The sequence below is a fragment of the Myotis davidii genome, unplaced genomic scaffold (assembly GCF_000327345.1).
Source record: "Myotis davidii unplaced genomic scaffold, ASM32734v1 scaffold394, whole genome shotgun sequence".
NCBI classification, from domain to species: Eukaryota; Metazoa; Chordata; class Mammalia; order Chiroptera; family Vespertilionidae; genus Myotis; species Myotis davidii.
This window is the reverse complement of record NW_006287548.1, coordinates 339,162-358,364: the sequence shown is the minus strand read 5'-3', so window position 1 is coordinate 358,364 and position 19,203 is coordinate 339,162. Positions and strand designations below refer to the sequence as shown.

The following is a 19,203-nucleotide window of genomic DNA, read 5'->3' as shown; positions in this document are numbered from 1 at the left end:
GGGGGGCTTCAACTTTACAACAAAAGTCTTGACGAGGGACCTGTGTACCTGGGTCTCGGTAAAATGGTGAAGTTCTGTGCTGACAGGCTCACGACTGGAATGTTCTGCCTGCACCATCTGAATTCCCTCGCACACTACACCATGTCCATGTTCGGTCAAGGCCTCTCTCTGCACTAGTTCATGTTCAAGGCTGACATGGGAAGCACAGCTGACCCTTGAACAGCACAGGAGTTAGGGACCTTGAGACCCAGGCCATTGAAAATCCACCTATAACTTGAGTCCCCACAACTCTACTACAGTCAGCCCTCTTCACCTAGGGACTGGTTCCAGGACGCACGCACGCACGCACGCATGCACACACACCCCAAAATCCTTGGATGTCGCAGTCCCTTATACAAAATGACAAAACAATGCACACAGCTGGTTCTCCACATCTCTGGTTCCCAACTGAAGATTGAAAATACTGCTTTCATTCATAACTGGTTGAATATGCAGATGCAAAATCCAGGGATACGGAGGGATGACTGTATATTTCTTGAAAAAATCCACGTGGAAGTGGACCTGTGCAGTTCGAACCCGTGTTGGTGTTGTTCAAGGGTCAACTGTATATGCAGCTATTACCTCTCCCCTTTGAGCCCCGCCCAGGGAAGTCGCCGGGAAAGCTCTCTCCGGCCAAGTCACTGGGACCGGGAAGAGCCCATCACAGCGTGGGCCTGACCATGAGCTGTTTCACCTGCGGAGCAGCAAAGCCCTCCCGGATTTTTAAAACATTTCTTACACTGATTACAGAAATGATTGAAGCCATCTGACTTACCGACTCCACTGAACTTGAAGCTATAATTGGGCAGATAAAAAAAAAGTGCTGTATTGCAAAGTCCTATCAGTTTTTAATCTATGTAATTGGATAAATATTTGGCCTTACCCCACTATGCTTAGTCTGCGATACAAGTTCAAATTCTTACCAAAGGAAGCTACTTCCAAGACCAACCACAAAACCAAGCGAGTATTTCCCTTTTCTAAAGTCAAGTGAGTAAACAACTCAGCAGCAGCTAACACTGGCCATTAGTATCACCAAAATTACAGTAGCAAGCCTTTTATTCCCAGTGACTATCAAGAAATTTGAAAATAACTGCTATTTTCCCCAAAAAGGATGTTTTTCTCAATAGTGAAAGTAAACAGTTAGTCTAACTTCCAAAATCCTGCTCCTCAAACCAGTGCCGAAGGCCAAGCCTTAGGATGCCTGTTGGGCAGCAGTTTCTACAGTCCAATCTTCTCAGGACCTTAAGCGCCTTCGCGGCCAGCATCACACACCTGGTGTGCTGGCCCTTTGTGCAACGCAGTCTCAGGCAGCAGCAGCACATTCAAGTCACACTGGCCATTGCCAACCACCCTCAGAATGTTGGGAGACTCATTTCATCATCCACTACAAACAAACATGAAGGGATGCAAGTCAGTTCAGCATTCACTCTGAACGGCACGCCCAAGTGCTGAGAGAGTGCAGAATTTACCTCTGACAGGAAATGAGCCCTCGGAAACAACTAAAAATGGTTCAGTATGGTATTCAAACATCGGTTCCCTCCTTATACAGGTGGAAGAAAGTGGGGTACTCAGTAGGCCACAGGCTAACCCTTTGGCACAGGCACTGAAGAACAGCCAGTGCCACAGGTTCTGCAGAAGATATCCCATGGTGTACAGTTTTCCTGAGAAAGATCCCAGATTTTGCTCTGAATCAGTCTTAACCTGATTTGTTTTACAGTTATGCTGTTATTCCTCGACATATTCAGAAATGGTCACTTTATTTCAATCCAGACAGCTCAGCATAGTACAAATGACAGAAAGATCCATTTGTTCACAATTAGGTTTGCTTTTTGCTTTAATACCGGGGGATAAACTGAAAACAACAACACATACATAGTTTTTATCATTTGTATCCTTCATTCACTTCACTGAGGGGAAGGCCAGGGCCTTGGGATAGTCTGGGAAGTCCTGCCTATTCCTGGGAGGGAAACAGCGGCGGAGTTTCACTCAGAATAATGCATGATGGACTCGACGTAATTCCCCGGGAAGAGCCCCGTCACTCCATTCATAACTCCCTCATACCAGCCATCGTCGTTCTTCTTGATGACATAAATGATGGCTCCTTCCTGAAAAGACAGCTCGTCTTCCTTGTCTTTTGTATAATCATAAATTGCCACAACTAGAGGGGGAAAAACAGGATGTGAAAAGTAATATTCCTACAAAGATAGAACCAAACAAATGAATATCCATCCTTTCCCAACTTTTACAGCACTTCAAACAGTGACTTTCTAAACACAGGCCCAAACCCCTTCTTTTCCTGATACCCAGGCCTGTGTAATGGGATCCCACCTTCTTGGGGAGGATAGGCTCCAAGCAGTTTAAATGGAAGAAAAAAAAAATCAGTGAAGTTACCTTTCGGCAGCCTATGGAGAAATACCTCACTGAGGCGCGACAATCCCAGAATCGGGAAAGATGACTATTCAGTTGAGCTTGTTGTGTCAAAACACGTCTTTCAGCATTAGAACTATCTAGTGCAGTGGGACACACCATGAGAGGCAAGTGAGGAGATGAGATGAACTAAAGGGATATGGGAGTCCACGCCTACTCACTGAGTACAATCGTGGTTGAGTTCCCACAGGTTCCATGTGCAAATGCTGGGCGTCCATTATATATGTACTCTTTCCAAACACATGGGGTATTATGCCACCAATTTAACACATCCCCATAACACACTAAAAGTGTCATGGAAACCAAGGTACCTGTAAGCTCTCCTGAAACTTTTCTTGGTTAAATAATTTGGTAACTGAGGCCTTTAGGTGTTATCTGGGACAGCCTCAGGCTCCTGTTGCATCTACCTTAACAGTTTATTTAAACTGGGAGAGCCTAGTGCTCAAATCCACTTGAAGATTTACCTTTTTAAAAAAATATATTGTTTCTTATTTCAGAGAGGAAGGGAGAAACAGAGAGATAGAAACATCAATGATGGAGAGTGAATCATTCTCTGGCTGCCTCCTGCACACCCCCCAGTGGGGATGGAGCCTGTAATCCAGGCACGTGCCTTGCCTGGGAATTGAACCATGACCTTCTGGTTCACAGGTTGATGTTCAACCACTGAGCTATGCTGGACTGGCAGATTTCTCTTTTCTGTAAAGAGATCCTCTGTATCTTTTTATATCACTCAGAATTTCACTCAACAACAATCTCCATCTACCCATCATTCTGAGAAGCATATACTGACTTTTTTTCTCATGTAACTTTAAACCTCAAATAAGAAACAAACTACAATAGGAGTTTATGATATAGTGCAACTTGCCCCAGTTCATTTGTGTGTCTGGCCTACTTTAGAACTAAATGGCTTTGTTAAACTCTGAGTTTTTGCCATTAGAGTGATCTGTTAAATGTCAGAAAATACTTCAGAGAGGCCTAGGAGGAAATTAGTGTGTATTTCTCAAAACATAACCAAACCCCTAAACACAAATATATATTAAATGACAAAAAAGTTTAACTATGAAAGTAAAAGAAAACAAGATATGTAAAGTCTTTACTATTTCTAGTCAACCTAATCTTTATCACTTTGGTTAATACTCGATGCTTACCAAAATGCAAAACCAATGAAAAAATAATTCAAATGAGACTGTCCCCAAGTCCTGCTAATTCCACCTCCTAAAGCTCAAAACCAACACCTGCATCATCTCCAGCGTCACGCTCGCTGCCCGTCCATCAGCAGCTGTCTTCTTATGGAATATACCTAACCCAGGGGGACCTGAAGACTTTCCATGCAGTATGAGTGTCAGATGATTAGGGGAAACTCCTTCTAGAGTCCCAAGTTTTATAAATATTGCTTCCAAAACTGACCTGAGATACCTCAGCCAGGCATCAGTCACAAAAGTTCTCATTTCCTCTCTACCATTCTCCTACTTGTTAGTACAGTGTACTGTTTTAAAGTATAAAAGACTTCCGGGTATCAAAGAAACAACTCAAAATCTTCGTGTGATATTCAAAAAGAATTACTCCACTGAGTAACCCAACTTTTTGCAAGTGAACGTTAGGTGGCTCCATTCCTTTAGACCAGTGGTTCTCAACCTTCCTAATGCCGCGACCCTTTACTACAGTTCTTGTGTTGTAGTGACCCCCAATTTCATTGTTACAAATTGAACATAATTAAAGCATAGTGACTAATCACAAAATATGTAATTATATATGTGTTTTCCAATGGTTTTAGGCGACCCCTGTGAAAGGGTCCTTTGACCCCCAAAGGGGTCGCGACCCACAGGTTGAGAACTGCTGCTTTAGACAAACATTACGACTAATGGAGTTATCAGCTGACATGTAAAACATGTTTAAAGATGGAACATTATTTTACTTTTGGCAAGTAACTCAGAAGGAGGTGAAAGAATTGAATGACAGTGCCACATGAGAAAATGCTTCCATTTGTATCAGCTTATGAATGGGAACAAGGTTTTCAGCACACTGCTGTAGCTAAGGTCCTCAGCTCTTCCTTAGAAAGGTATCCAACTTGGTCTTCCAACTCCTACTTGCTTCTTTTCTTTTATTTAAAAAAATTTAATTGATCTTAGAGAGAGGAAGGGAGTAAGAAAGAGAAAGAAACATCGATGTGAGCAAGAAACATTGATCAGTTGCCTCTCGCACATGTCCCAACTGGGCATCAAACCCACAACCTTCTGGTGTACAGGACGAAGCTCCAACCAACTGAGCCACACCAGCCAGGGCCCTGCTTTCCTTTCTATTGTACTCTGCACTGTCATCAGGTAATTGTTTTTAAGTTAGGATATAATACATGGGAATTTATCATTAACCTGCGTAAAAATCTTCCACAATTTTCTATCATCAGATTTTTTAAAAAAGGAAAAAGATTCAAACATCTCAGCATGGTACTCGAGGACTTCCATCCCAATTACAACTTCCTACACGCACACCCCAGGCCCTCTCTCCCTACACCCACCCACGTCCTCTTGCACATGGCACCGCTCACCATGCTAAACAGCCATGCCTTCACTTAGGACCCCTCGGCCTGGAGGCCCTTGCTCGCTCCCCTCTCTGCCTGAGAAAATCTTCATATTCAGGGCACATCACAAATGCCAGGTCCTCTGACAAGCTTCCTGGGATCCCCAGACAGAATGAATGGAACTCTTCATTTTCTGGCGATCACTAATGGAGCACTCGTGCTGATTTTTAGAGATCGGAAGGTGAACAAGACAAACAGTCATAGTCTCGTGAGGACAGAAATGTAATCTGATAATTACCACACACTGTTGATACTTCTACCAAGAAGTTATATCACTGAGCTGGGGGAATACAAGAACAGCTGGCTCGGAAGGGACAGAAGATTTAATGCTAGTGAACTGTAGAGCCAAGACTCAATCAATCCCAGGTCTGCCAAAGCCCCCGCTTAGGAAAGGCTAAGAATGTGCGCGCTGCAGTCATACCACCAAGGTCAAATGCCAGCTCTGCCAGTTATTAGCTCACAGAACACATGAACGTCCCTAAACTCCCTTTTCCTCACCTGTATAATGGAAACCAGCTGGCTAACACCGCAAAGCACTGTTCTATTAAGTGAGACAATGCACATACAACACCCAGCCCCGAGCTTGTATATGTTAAACAGCCCATATAAACTTGAGCTTTTATCATCATTAGTAACTATTAAGATATACTGTCTTTTCTCTGACACTAACATTTTCTGTTATATTCTATAACAAATTACCTTTTAACATCATTTTCTAGTCTGCAAGATGGGGAAACTATCTTACATATGTGGTTAAGTCTTATATTATGCCAGGCACATGACGGGCAGTAATCAAGGGTTACAATAAGCCTCCTATGGCTGTGGCTCTCAACCCTGGAATTACCTGAGGAATTTCTAAAAATTCTGACACAGTCCCACCGATTCTGGTTTAATAGGCCTGGAGGGGCAGACGTATTAAACACTCGCTCGGTGACTCACACGTGCAGGCAGGGTTAAGACCGGGTCCTAAGGTCTAAGATAGCAAAACGAGTCAGTAGGCAACACCTTAACATTCACACACACACAAGCAAAAGAGCCATCATAAGCTGAACACGGTTGGTTATGTTTTTGTTTTGCCAGAAAGAGTAAGGAAGAGCTTATTTGGTTTTCATGTTTTGAAAAATTTGAACTTAACAGAAATAAGCCAAACCTTTAAAAACAGTTTAGGGAACAATTTCAGGCATGTTCTTTACAACTTTACAGGGTTCCTTAGACTCAAAACAAACTTACTTTCTTCTCACAAATCTCTCCAGATTTTTACAACTGTTCACTAAAGAGTCAATTTTTAGAAAGCAAAACTTCATCGCGCTCTTCTCTTAAGGAATAACTGAGGTAGCTTTCCACGGCTGGAATGGTATCACTTTGTCTAGGACAGTGTTAAAATCAGCTAAGGAATCTGTAAAACATGTCAATGCCTAAGGCCACAGCCTAGTTTAGTACCTTGGGCTCTTTTCTCCCCGCTTAAAAAGCTTAAAAACCAGCTTTACTGAGGTATTAATTTAGATACAAAACACACGCATTTAATTGCAGAATTCAATGATTTTCACAAGTGTATGCACCTGTATATATGATAAATGTATAACGACGACCACAATCATCAGATACAACATGCCCATCACCCCCCAATTTCCTTATGCCCCAGTGTGAATTCCTTCATCCACCAGCACCGGTCCCTGAAAGCCACTGATCTAGATTTCATGTAGATGGAGTGAGTCATAAAGTAAGAGTCTTTTTGGCCTTTTTCATTAGGGTGACACTTGAAATCCGTCCACATTGTTGCTTATAACAGGAGTTCCTTTTCACTGAACAATATTTCATTGAATAGATGGATATATCCCACAACTAATTTATTCACCAGTTTAAAAACATTTGGGTTGTTTCCAGGTTTTGGCAACTACGAACATTCAAGTCTTGGTGTGAACACAATCGTCACTCCTCGTAAGTAAACCACTACAGGAAGGCGGCCAGATCCGCTGGTAGTTGTATGTCTGGCCTCATAAGAAACTGCCAACTGTTTTCCAAAGTGACTGAGACATGTTGCATTCTTATCAACCATGTGTAAGAGCTCCCACTGCACCGCTCTCTCTCCCACTTGGTGGTGTCAGTGTTTTTAATTGTAGCCATTCTAAGGTGTGTGTAGTGGTACTGAGTTTGGTTCACAGTGGCTTTAACTTGCATTTCCCTCAGAACTAACACTGAGCATCTTGCCTGGCCAGTGTGGCTCAGAGGTTGAGAGTCGACCTATGAACCATGAGGTCAGGGTTCAATTCCAGGCCAGGGCAGATGCCCAAGTTTCAGGCTCAATCCCCAGTAGGGGGTGTGCAGGAGGCAGCCAATCAACGATTCTCTCTTATCAGTGATGTTTCTATGTCTCTTGCTCTCTCTGAAATCAATAAAAAAACGTATTTTAATACTGAGCATCTTTTCATGTGCTTATTTGCAATTCATGTGTCTGTTTGGTAAAATGTGTTCAAATTTTTTTCCCTACCAGTTGTCACCTTAGTGAATTATTTTGCAAATATTTTTCCCAGGCTAATATGGCTTGCCTTGTCATTTCTTCACAGTGTCTTTGAAGAAAAGTTTAATTAATGAAGTTCAATTTATCAATTCTTTTCTGTTTAAGTTTCATGTATTTATATGTGGTCTCCAAGATTTTTTCCTGATCCCAGAACATAAAGTTTTTTCTCCTACATTTCCCCCCAGAATTTTTATAGTTTAGGTTTTACATTCAGATCCAAAATACATTTCAAATTAACTTATGTGTATTGTGAGGTAAGGGTGGAAGTTCATGTTTTGCATGTGGATATCCAATTGTTCAACATTGTTTGTTGAAAACACTATCCTTTCCTCACCGAATTATTTGGGTTCTATATATCCTAGTCTATTGATTTATATTCCTATTCTTACACCAGCACCAGTCTTGAACACTGCAGCTTTCCACTAGAACTCTGAAGTCAGGTAGTGTAATTCCTCCAACATTAGACTTCTTTTCAGATTGTTTTGACTATACTAGGTCATTTGCATTTCCATATAACTTTTAGAATCGTCTTGTCAATTTCTATAAGACTGACTTCTGGATTTTTATTGGTATACCATTTTGGGGAAAACCAGTCTCAACAATAATGATCAAAGAGCATCATCCAGTTCTCAAATTTTTTTAAGACTTTTATTAATTTCTCTTAATGTTTCAGTTTTCATCATGCAAGTCTTTCATATATTTCATTCAATTTATCCCTAAGTATTTAATATGTTATTACAAAAGTTTTATAAATTTCAGTCTCCAACTGTTTGTTGCTGACGTATAAAAATGCAATTAATTTTATACATTGACCTTGTAACCTCTTTAGTTCTACCAGCTTTTTGTAGATTGCTTAGGATTTCCTAAATGAGATCTTCTGCAAAAAAAGACTCTTTGATATTATCTCACATATGTTACTGTGTTTAGTATTTGTTTTTTTCCCATGCCTCATTTTGAATAGTTTGTATTATCATACCACCAAGGTTGCTGATCTTTTCTTCTGAAGTGTCACTTCGGATACCATATTTTTTATCTCCAAAAAAGTGAATTTTTCTTTTTTAAAAATGCACTCGTTTTCTCTTATGTTGTTTTCCTTTATCTTCTTGAACATATGTGGCATTTATAATAGCTATATTACACCCTTATCAGGTAATCCTATTATCTTGGTCATTTCTGGTCTATTTCCATGAACTGTCTTTTCTTTTAGTTATAACTTACATATTTTCCTGCTTTTTTACATGGCTTGCAATTGAATAGCTGTTGGACACTGTAATCCTGACTTTTGTTGAACAGTGTTGAATTTTGTCCTGGAGCTCAATTAAGTTACTTGGAATCAGTTGGATCTTTCAGAGGTCTGCGGTAAGCTCTGTGAGGGCAGTCCACAGCCACTCCTGTCTAGGGCTAATCTGCCCCCATTACTAAGGGGACACACTTTTGAGGCCTCTTCTCTAAGCCTGTGTATTACACGTCTTTCTATTCTGATGGGTTTGGGAACATGAACTATTTCCAGGCCTGTCTCATGTGCAGTAATTTTTCTGCCTAGTCCTTTCTGGTTTTGTTCTTTCAATATATCAGGTTGTTTCTTCACACACATGTACAAATCAGTGCTCAGTTAGACTCAACGGGACCTTCCGGAGATCTCCTGAGCTCTGTCCTCTGTGGCCTCCAAAAATTCTCATCTCTACCTTCTCTACACAAGTCAATGCCCACGCTCGGTTTGGTTACATCCTCCTTGCACTATGCGCTGGAAACTGCCTCCAGGTAGCAAGCCAGGGCCCCAGGCTCACCTTGAGCTCCTCTCTCTGCGCTCAGAGTCCACCACTGCCTAGTGTCTACTGACTCACAACCGTTACCTTAATTTTTTCTGGGTTCCTGTTTTAGGGGAGAGGGTAAATCGAATTACTGTTGCTCTATTTTGACCGGAAGTGCAAGTCTACCATTTCTTAATATAAGTTCCCCAGGTGATTCTAAATGTGGGGTCAGTTTTGAAATCAGTGAGTAGCTTTAATTTCCTTAAAACTTCCTGCTCTACAGCACCCTTTTTCCTGAGCTGATTAGTACTGACAAGATTTGGAAGTTTGTGTCCCCAAAACACCGTGGCATGGCTAGCTAGTATATTCAGAGAAACTTTCAATGAAAGAAATGTCCAATACTACTTTGTAAAGAAACGAAGAAACCATTCTTCTTTGGAAGGAAGTTTCATATGGAGATACTTAAACTGAAATATCTGATAAAAGATGCCACAAAAGAAAGCTTTATAAACCACGGGGCAGAAACAACTAATAATTTGAAGAAATCCTCCTCTTCCTGAGGCATTCCAGAAAAATCCTTTTTTTTTTTTCTCTTACTTTTATCTCACAGAAACCATTCGTAAAGAGCATGCTCAACAGGAAAAACATGTTAACTATCAATAAAAATCAAACAGTCACAGAATTTTACTTGCATGCTTTCAAAACCATAAAACCTGTCAACTAAGTAAGAATATACATGTAATATAAGCGAAACTTTTCTTATCAGTAAAACAAAAAATTCTCTTTAGTACCAGTGAATGTCATTCCTATGTGCAGATTTCTTCCCATCCCTCCAGACAGCCCTCAGAAACTTACCCTTTTCCAAATAAGACCTTGGAGCCCAGGGCGGGTCCTCCTCCGCATATGGGTCACTGTACTCCACCACGGCGGCCTCCTCCTCTTCGTAATCTTCTGGAGGAGGGGGTGGAGGGGGGGATTCATCAAAGACTGGCTCTTCCGCAGGTGGTGGTGGGGGTGGTGTGTCTGAAACTAAGAAGGTACCAAGCTGATAACAAACTACACCTAATGCAAAGTTCTGTATTTCTTATCTAAGCTAAGCTTCTATGTTCATGAACTATAAACCTACACTTGAAAATAAACTTTAAAAAAATGAGTGGGCAAGAGAATTCCTCCACCAACTATAATGTTTCCAATCTCCAAGCATGGCTTTCTCCTTCCCATGGGTTAGTGTGTATGGATGCTAAATAAAGTTTAGCCAAAATAATTAACTGAGCCTTGGAACCTGTTTATGCTAGTGTAATATAGTTTGGCTTTATATGCTATCCAAGAAGTGGTTATCAGAAATATTAATAATTTGGATACCTATAACCATATTTAGTTTATAAAAATTAGAATGACTCCAATGAAAAGTCAAATTTTAATAATCTGCTACTTTCTCTCAATGAATTTCTTAAATATAGCACCTTACCAAATCAGCAGGACAGAAATCACAAACACTTTTGGATAACTTCATCCATGAAGATGTTTGTGTTTAGTTTGGTTATTTCAGAATTTCTCCAAGGTAAATATATGAGTGATTTAAAATATTTTAAATATCTCTTTATTGAGATCTGCTTCCACAGCTCAGGTGTCAACATACAGTAATGTTTAAAATATTATCTCCAAACTCAGGAACTCAAAGCTTTTAAAATGCTTGATATACACGAGCACAGCTCAACAGAATAAACCAAATAAAGAAAGTTGCATTGATCAGTTGTCCCATTTTAATGAACAGCACAAAGTCTTATTTATGAAGTACCAGTATTGTTTCTGTGAAATTCTTTGAGCAATCTGTTTATTTTCTATTTTTTTCTCTAAACCTACTGATGGAATCAAATGGATTTTACAGGATTGCTGGCCTGGTGAGGATTATCAACTTCATACTCTGCCCTATCCCAGTATTCTTCCCATCTGCTGGGCCACTCTACTTATTAACGCATCTACTTTATGAACTTTAAAACTTTACCCATTACAAGTGTTTTAGTCCTAATGTGTTTTTTTAATAAACAAAACATATAAGTATGTGATTTTAAAATAAAGTTTATGACAAATTATATGTAGTTGGGGTAAGAATCAACAATATATCCTGTTTGCATTTAAACAATTCCACAAAAACATACATCCAAACGAACTCTGTCTTTCAAAACAATCACCTTGAGAAATTAATTACCAAATTACTCAAAAAATGCTGCGACTGCTCATTTTCACCTTTTCTAATAACCCCCGAGGGCCAATTTATGAATGTGAAAACTGGCTTTCATGCCTACAGAATTAAGTGGAAGAGCAGAAATTGGAACGCCAATGTTTATTATCTTAAAAGCTTACAATACTATAGGATAAGATAAACACACTAACTGTAAGGTAAAGTTTCATTATTATTCCCTCAACAAACATCAACTGAAAGCCACTATGGTTAGGTACTTACTACACTCAGCACTGGGAATAGAGCAGTGACATGGACAGCCAAACTTCTGTTTATAATTAAGTGCAGTAAGTGCTTTAAGTCGTTATGGAAAATACAGCAGTAGACTAACCCTCTTACATGGGTTTCTGAAACCTGAAAGAATGAGTAAGAGTTCATGTCCAGGGGGTGGAATGGAGTGGGGGTGGGTATTTCGTGTCAGATGTAAAGGAAAAAACAAATGCAAAGGTAAAAAAGCAAAGAACTGACCAAAGTTCGGCAGAAAGAGCCTTGAGGAAGCTAAAGAGGACTAAGCAGGAAGGGCCTTGCAACAGTTTGAACTTTATCCAAAGAGCAAGGGGGAGCCATGGAAGGGTTTTAAGAAGAATAACGGGATCATTGCTACAATACTTAGCACAGTAGAACTGGTTCCAAATAATTCCAAACTTCTTTCAAACATCAATCTTAATACAGAGTGACTTCAAAATAATGTATTTGAAAGCTATGACGATAATCCCAAAAGATAGGTATGTATCTAAGGTGAATGTTTTGAAGAGGACAACATTCATTTGAATGTATAAGTCCAACTATGTCTTTAAATCAACCACAGCACACCTCATACAGAAAGTTTCTCATTTTTATACATTTTGTAGGTGAGAAATGTTTATGACTATGGAAAGAAATTAGAAAAGATAACCCAAAGGCAATCACATTGTGGTAAACACTGTAGGTGTCATGGAATTCCCTCCAATACACTCAAGTAACATAAGCTATTTTCAGAAACTAGCAAGTAGAGTTGCAAAAGCACCTGGAAGAGAGATTGAGCCCTCACGCTAGTAAAACTGGATTATCATCAGTTAAAATACAAGAAGAAATGTGTCAATAAAAACGGGGCTTTAATTCACTAGGGAAGCACAAAAAAGGAGGGACTAAAAGTGTTTGCTATGTGTCAGATGCTTTCCCAAGTGCTGGGGAAACAGCCCATGAACAAAACGAGCGGAAGTCCCTGCTCTCACAGAGCTTACATTCTATCACTGGCAATGCCCACGTCCGAAGGAGCAAGAGTCCTAAGCAACAGCGTGCACATCTTCTATCCCATTGGCGAGGCCATCCCTGTTACTAGGTGTCAATGGGCTACTTCAGCCTGACAACACTAAGTCTTCCTTTAATGCCATTTCCCTTGCTCAGATTCCATGCCCACCGAGCACCTTCTGATGACAATACAGTTCCTCAGGCAGACTGCGTGCAGAGGAGTCACCACCCAATCAGACTACGTTCACTGGTCTCTGTACAATTCGTCACTGAATGTTGATACAGGCCTCCGGCTTTGCAGACATCAGTCTCCTGAGATTCCCGAATACTTCCCTCGGAGAAGACTCAATTTGTCAATAAAATTAGTTATGTTATCCTGCATAACTCAACACCAGACCACAGGCCAATGGTAATTCACTGCCGATCTATGAGGCCTCTTAGGAAATAGAGAGGCAATTTGGTCCCCTGAGACCTACCATGGCCTGGCCATTTTTACACCTGAAATCATAGGACCAAAGGAAAATTCTCAGGCCAGCCACAAAACCCTAAATTCCATAAAACACTAGGCTACTTGTTTGACCATCCCACGGGGAAAAAAATGGGCTAGCTAGTGATTAAAGAACATCTCAGATGTGATCTTTCTTTTCTTACATGTGCCTTATTTAAATTTTTTTTCACTACCAGATTTTAAGTTATTTGAAAGTAGAGAATTTCATCTTAATTATTTTATCATCCTACTAGCTGCTCATATAGTGACTTATTCATAATATTCAAATACTTGAGGTATCAGCAAATGAATACTTAGCCAATCATACATAAATGACATTTTATGCCTACAATCTGATCTACAGCATAAAGAAGACATAAACTTACTATTTTCTTGGACTCTGGCCACAAATCCCATTAAAGGTAACTGAGGAGTTACCTGTAGGATGGAGGGAGGAGGAGGAGCAAGAGATACTGTAAAAACAAAAAAGGTGTGGAGGATAAGGGGTAAGGGCGAGTTACATTAAAAGAAAAGGATAATACAATAAAACGAACATGTAAGGAGGGAAACCACTATGCATGAGCATGTTATCAGATATACTAAGGATCCTCTTTGGAGGGGCAATTCATCAGCACACAAAACAAAGTATTAGGATTACAACAGGAAGCAGTCATTCATCCACACGGGCCTGCTCTAACATGTAACGGCAAACTGAGCTCTTCATACCAGTAACAGGCTTCTCAAATAAAAGGATTACTTCAGACTACAATGAATAATTTGGGTTTCTGGAAATTACCTTGATGGTTACAAATTTAACTATTTGTCAGTAGAAGGGAAAAACCCATTACATACCAACATTCTAAAGTTATATTTCATTACATTAACAGGCAAATAAATTAGTTCTTTACTCATTAATTAAATGAATATTTACTGACTTCCTACTAAGTGGCAAGCACTCTACTAAGAGACCAATACCAAAACATTCTCTGAGAGTCAGGTCTGTGTCATTAAAATTTTTCATAGTCCCAATTCATACCACCTGCTCAAGCAGGTACATTTTTCTCCCTGACCCTGCAGAAAAGTGTTGGCCTCATTCCAGTCATTCTCCTCTCCTCTTGGTGCCTTTTCCTTATCTCAAACACCTGGTACAGTGTCTAGCACTAGTAAGCCTGCAACAAATGTCTGACATATGTAAACACACAGATAAGCCAGGTATGTGCCCAACAATTTCCCAGGATTAACTCTACAGTTATGGTTTCCTTCAGAATGGGTATAAAGTATGGCAAGCATCTTCTTATGAAGAGAGAATATCTTTAATAACTCCAAACAACAGTTAAGACTAATAAAACTTAAAAAATGAATAGTCACCACCCTCAAAGAGATCACATTCTAACTGGGCATATAAACAAAAAAGCAATGTTAACCCAACAATTACTTGTAGCAATTTCCTGCAGGTGGTGATGGTTGGTGAGACGTGGTAGTGTTAGTGGAGGGGTAGCAGGGAGGAAGACTAGATGTGACTTGAGGAAATGGAGCTGGACTGACAAGCAGACAAGAGCTGAGAAAGACAAGCTGAGAACCAAGTGAAGACAGAGGCTTAGAGGTAAGCAGCTCGCAGGCCCGGAGGTGTTCCGCACGCTGGCATAAGATACCCCAGAGAGAAGCAGGAAGCACAGAGAGAGAACTTTAACATCCACCCGACGTTAAAGTGAGAGACCTTGTATGTTAGGTGAAAAACTTCTCAGTGGAAAGAGACTGGTCTTTAATGTCACCCAACATCTGTTAACCTGATTCACCATTTCCTTGATGTTGGAACAGCAAGTTAATTAGCTTCTTTGTGCCTATTCCATAAATGTGGTATTTTAAAAGACAGATAATGCAACCTACTTTACAGAGTGGTTGCAAATAAAATTTCCAAAACAAAAAATGTATGCAGAAAGCCTGGCACCAAAAAAAAAAATAGGAAGGAGAGAACTTAGTAACACAGTGTGGAGGAAGAATACGTACAAGGATTGGCTAGTACATGAAGGGGATCAACAGCTAAAGATGATTCTTAGATTTTCCTAGTTTTCATAACTATGAAGGTGGAGGTGCCATTTAACCACATTAACCTTGGGAGGTAGTGCAGGGAAAGGGCTGGTGAGGAAGCAGGTCAGGGAGAGATGTGATAACTAGGATGCATGAAAGTGATGTGGGCATAGATCTGGGAGGCAACTGGAAAGCTTGGGTTAAGTATGTGAGAAAAATTGAGAGGTACAGAGCTAGGAGAGCTCAGTGGAGAGATGCCATGCTGTGGGTAAATGCAGGGAGAACATGCACTATGCAGAGAAGAGTTAAGCAGATAACCATGAAGCCCATCTAGACTTAAGGGGCAGAGTCGTAGAACCTTAGAAATCGATGCCTTTCTTCAAAAGATATCTTTGGTTAGGTTTTTCCCTAAAGTCGTATTTCTTGGTAATAAATCCTTAATCTGCATGCTGTCTCCTACCCTCTGAAACAATTGTGGGTATGTTCACATTTCCCTGCTTCCCAAACGGGGGTAAGAAGGAGAGTCAATGAACAGACAAGGCAGCAGATAAAACTGAGAAACAGCAGCAGACAGCAACTGGCATTAGAAAAGTGCAATTACATAAATGTTCATATCAAATAAGGTGAAAAGTTCCTCTTCTGTCAGCACCCGTCCCAACCTCCCTGTAACAGGAAGGCAGGACATTTCCCACTTCAGTCATTGTCTCTCCTCCAAATGAAAAACAAAAAAAGACCTTCTGGTACTCCAAAAAAGGAATGATTAGGAGCTTAACTCACAACAGTCTTTTTGTAAGTAGGCTGTTTAGCACTTTTCTTTTCTTAGGATATTTTTTTCCATTGATTTTCAAAGAGAGTGGACTGAATGTTTATGTTCCCTCAAAATTCATACATTGAAATCCTAATTCCTACTGTGATGGTATTTGGAGATGGGGCCTTTGGGAGATAAGATTAAGTCATGGGTGCAGCCCTCACGAACAGAATTAGGACTCACATAAAAGAAAGGCTGCAGGACACAACATGAAGACCGCAGTCTGCAGCTGGAGGGCTTCTCACAGAGCTCCATGTTAATGCCCTGACCTCCGACTCCCAGCTTCCAGGGCAGTGGGCAGTCTCTCTTGTTTATAAGCCACCTGGTCTCTAGACTCTGTTACAGCACCTGAGGCACTTACCAAACTAGGTTTATATAAATAAATGTATACAAATAAGTATACATATTTATTCCTTTTTAACACCAAGGTGCTTCATATTTATATTTAAAGTAAAGTAAAAACTGTTAACTTGTGATTAGTCCTATTTGTTTCAATGACCCTACTTAATGCTGACAAGATGAATGATAAATTGGGGCTGCAATTTCTTTGGCTGGATTAGATGAAGAAACAATGAGAACCAAAGGGTTACAGTTAGGCCCTGAAAGTTACTTTTATCATCTTGTTTCTGAAATAATCTCATTAGAAAAGAAATTACTGTGCTCCTAAGACTAGACTCCAGACACTGGGTGTTCTGGATTTTAATTCCTATGTTATAATCCCTTCCAAATGCAAGCCAAATGTAGTAACAGTGATGCTAGAGTTACATCTCATAGAAAACCCCAGTGAATGTTCACATGAATCCCAGCCTGTCAGCTCACTTCTCAGAAGCATGCATTCATGTCAAGCCTCCAAATGCACACAAAAAAGCTCATATAACACATATCTGGGATCATTTTGTTAAATCAGGTTATTAGCTACTTGAAAAAGCACAACAAATTTTCTCATTTTAAATATGAAAAAACAAGGACCACTGTAAGGCCAGCGGAGGAATACACGAGATGTAAATGATACGCTGAAGCAAATTAAGTAAAGGAGCATCTAATAGCCTTAAACACTGGTGTGCAAGATATTAAGTCTTGCAAAAAAGTGTTTTTCAAAGAACATGTTTTAGGAAAAAACAATTTTTTTTTCATTTAGAAAAAGCACTGATTAATCAGCTAGCAAAGCTGTAGCTACCCTCTGCAAATCGTTACCAAATCCTGGAGTAGAAAGGCAGAAATTAACACAGAGGACAGGAGCAAAACAGCCAACTAACTAAACTGTCTCACACATTACGCTGAAGGCTCATAATCTCAACTCAATGTACTTTCATGAGCATAAAAAATACTTTCACTAACATCATTCCATAGAGTAAGGGTATTCTTCTACTTTAACATATTCTTTCAAGTATATCAAAATCAGACTTATAAAGAAAAGTATTAAAATAAGAATTTAAAACACGTATAAATGTGCTTAAACAACCTTCAAATAATTTCCCCTACCACGTGCACAGCACAGAATACCCTTGCGTACAGTGTACGTTCTGTGCATTGTGCACAGTTGGTCCCAAGCTGTAACAGGGAAGCATCTTGGCCCCAGTACAGAGGACCAGGGAGAGAGCTTACCTTCAGAACTATGAAATAACCCACATCTAACAAACTACAAGTTAAAAATAAAAATGCATTTAGGTACAAAATATCTCCTATTCAAATATGGGTTTGGGACACTATGACTTAAGAGAATGGATGAAAGGACAGGCAGATTTGTCAAAATTAAGCTCAAAATGAGTTAAAAAGAATGGTGCAACCAAAATCAGTAAGTGTGATCAAAGATAGCAGTAAGAAAAATATATTTCAAGTAAGGCAGTTGGTAATCACACTATAGGGCACACTATAATTAGTCTATAAATTTGGCATTTAATCTACAAGAGAAACCCAAACCAGTAAAGAGATTCAAATAAAGGGACAAGGGACTCATTCTACATTTAACAAGTAGTTACTGAGCACTATCCCAGGATATCTATAATAATAAAAGCTTAATATGCTAATTAGACTGGACAGCCTAAGGTCCTTCCGGACAACCTTCCAGACGAAGCTGGGGCTGCAAGGGCCAAGGCAAGGCACTGCAGCTGCAAGGTCTGAGCCCCTTGCACAAATTTCTTGCATTGGGCCTCTAGTCTATAATAATAAAAGCGTAATATGCTAAGTAGACCAATGGCCTTCCGAACAAAGCTGGGGCTGCGAGGGAAGCCCGGTCCTGGGTGCCATAGGGAAGCTGGTGCCGGCAGCCAGGGGAAGGAAGGCCTACTCTTGCATGAATTTCGTGCATCGGGCCTCTAATAATTGTATAAAAGAATGGCAAGGTCTCAGGCTCTGAGGCACTTTACACGGTGGACATCTTCATCCAGACAAAAGAGAACACAATGAGAGGGTAAGAGAAGGATTTTTTGTTTTGTTTTTATTTTACTGATTTCAGAGAGAAAGGGAGAGAGAGAGATAGAAACATCAATGATGAGAGAGTATCATTGATTGGCTATCTCCTGCATGCCCCACCATAAAGATCGAGCCTACAACCCAGGCATCTGGCTTGATCGGGAATCAAACCATGACCTCGTGGCTTATAGGTCAACACTCAACCACTGAGCAACACTGGCCGGGCAAAGGACTGTTTTTTAATCTAAAGGTAGGTAGCATAGTTAAAACAGAAAGAACATGGAATCCGATAACCTAAATTCAAATCCTAACCTGATCATCACTTCAGTCTTAGTTTCCTCACCTGTGAAAATAGAGATGAAAATGATCACATAATTATAAGAATCAAATGATAAGTATAAAAGTATTACTTAAACTGCATTTATGAAGGGGGAGCATATTTCTTCTACATGACTCCAAATGCAACAAGGTCTCACCAAAAGGTAGTAGCCATAGGAGACAGATTTCCACTTCATAAAATTTAGGCTATAATTTTAAATTCAGGGTTTATCAAATATGGAATGAACTGATTGGCCTCGTTTTATTTATATATATACTAGAGGCCGGGTGCACAAAAATTTGTGCACTTGGGGGGGAGGAGGGGTCCCTCAGCCCAGCCTGTGCCCTCTTGCAGTCTGGGACCC

General features: G+C 40.1%; 1 protein-coding gene across 11 annotated transcripts in view; it reads right to left on the bottom strand.

The window, feature by feature from the left end:
• Positions 1-932: 932 nt before the first annotated feature.
• The window catches only part of ABI2 (abl-interactor 2), a 62,025-nt gene continuing 43,754 nt past the window's right edge, over positions 933-19,203 (bottom strand). For 7 of the 11 annotated variants that reach the window (XM_006759396.2, XM_006759402.2, XM_006759397.2 and 4 more), the window contains 3 exons: positions 13,659-13,745; positions 10,169-10,342; positions 933-2,197 (listed from right to left, as the gene is read on the bottom strand). In XM_006759396.2, the coding sequence (XP_006759459.1) occupies positions 2,022-2,197; positions 10,169-10,342; positions 13,659-13,745 (437 nt within the window). In that variant the 3' untranslated portion in view covers positions 933-2,021. The remainder of the gene's footprint in view (positions 2,198-10,168; positions 10,343-13,658; positions 13,746-19,203) is intronic. The other 4 variants (XM_006759399.2, XM_006759400.2, XM_006759405.2 and 1 more) reach the window with 1 other exon arrangement.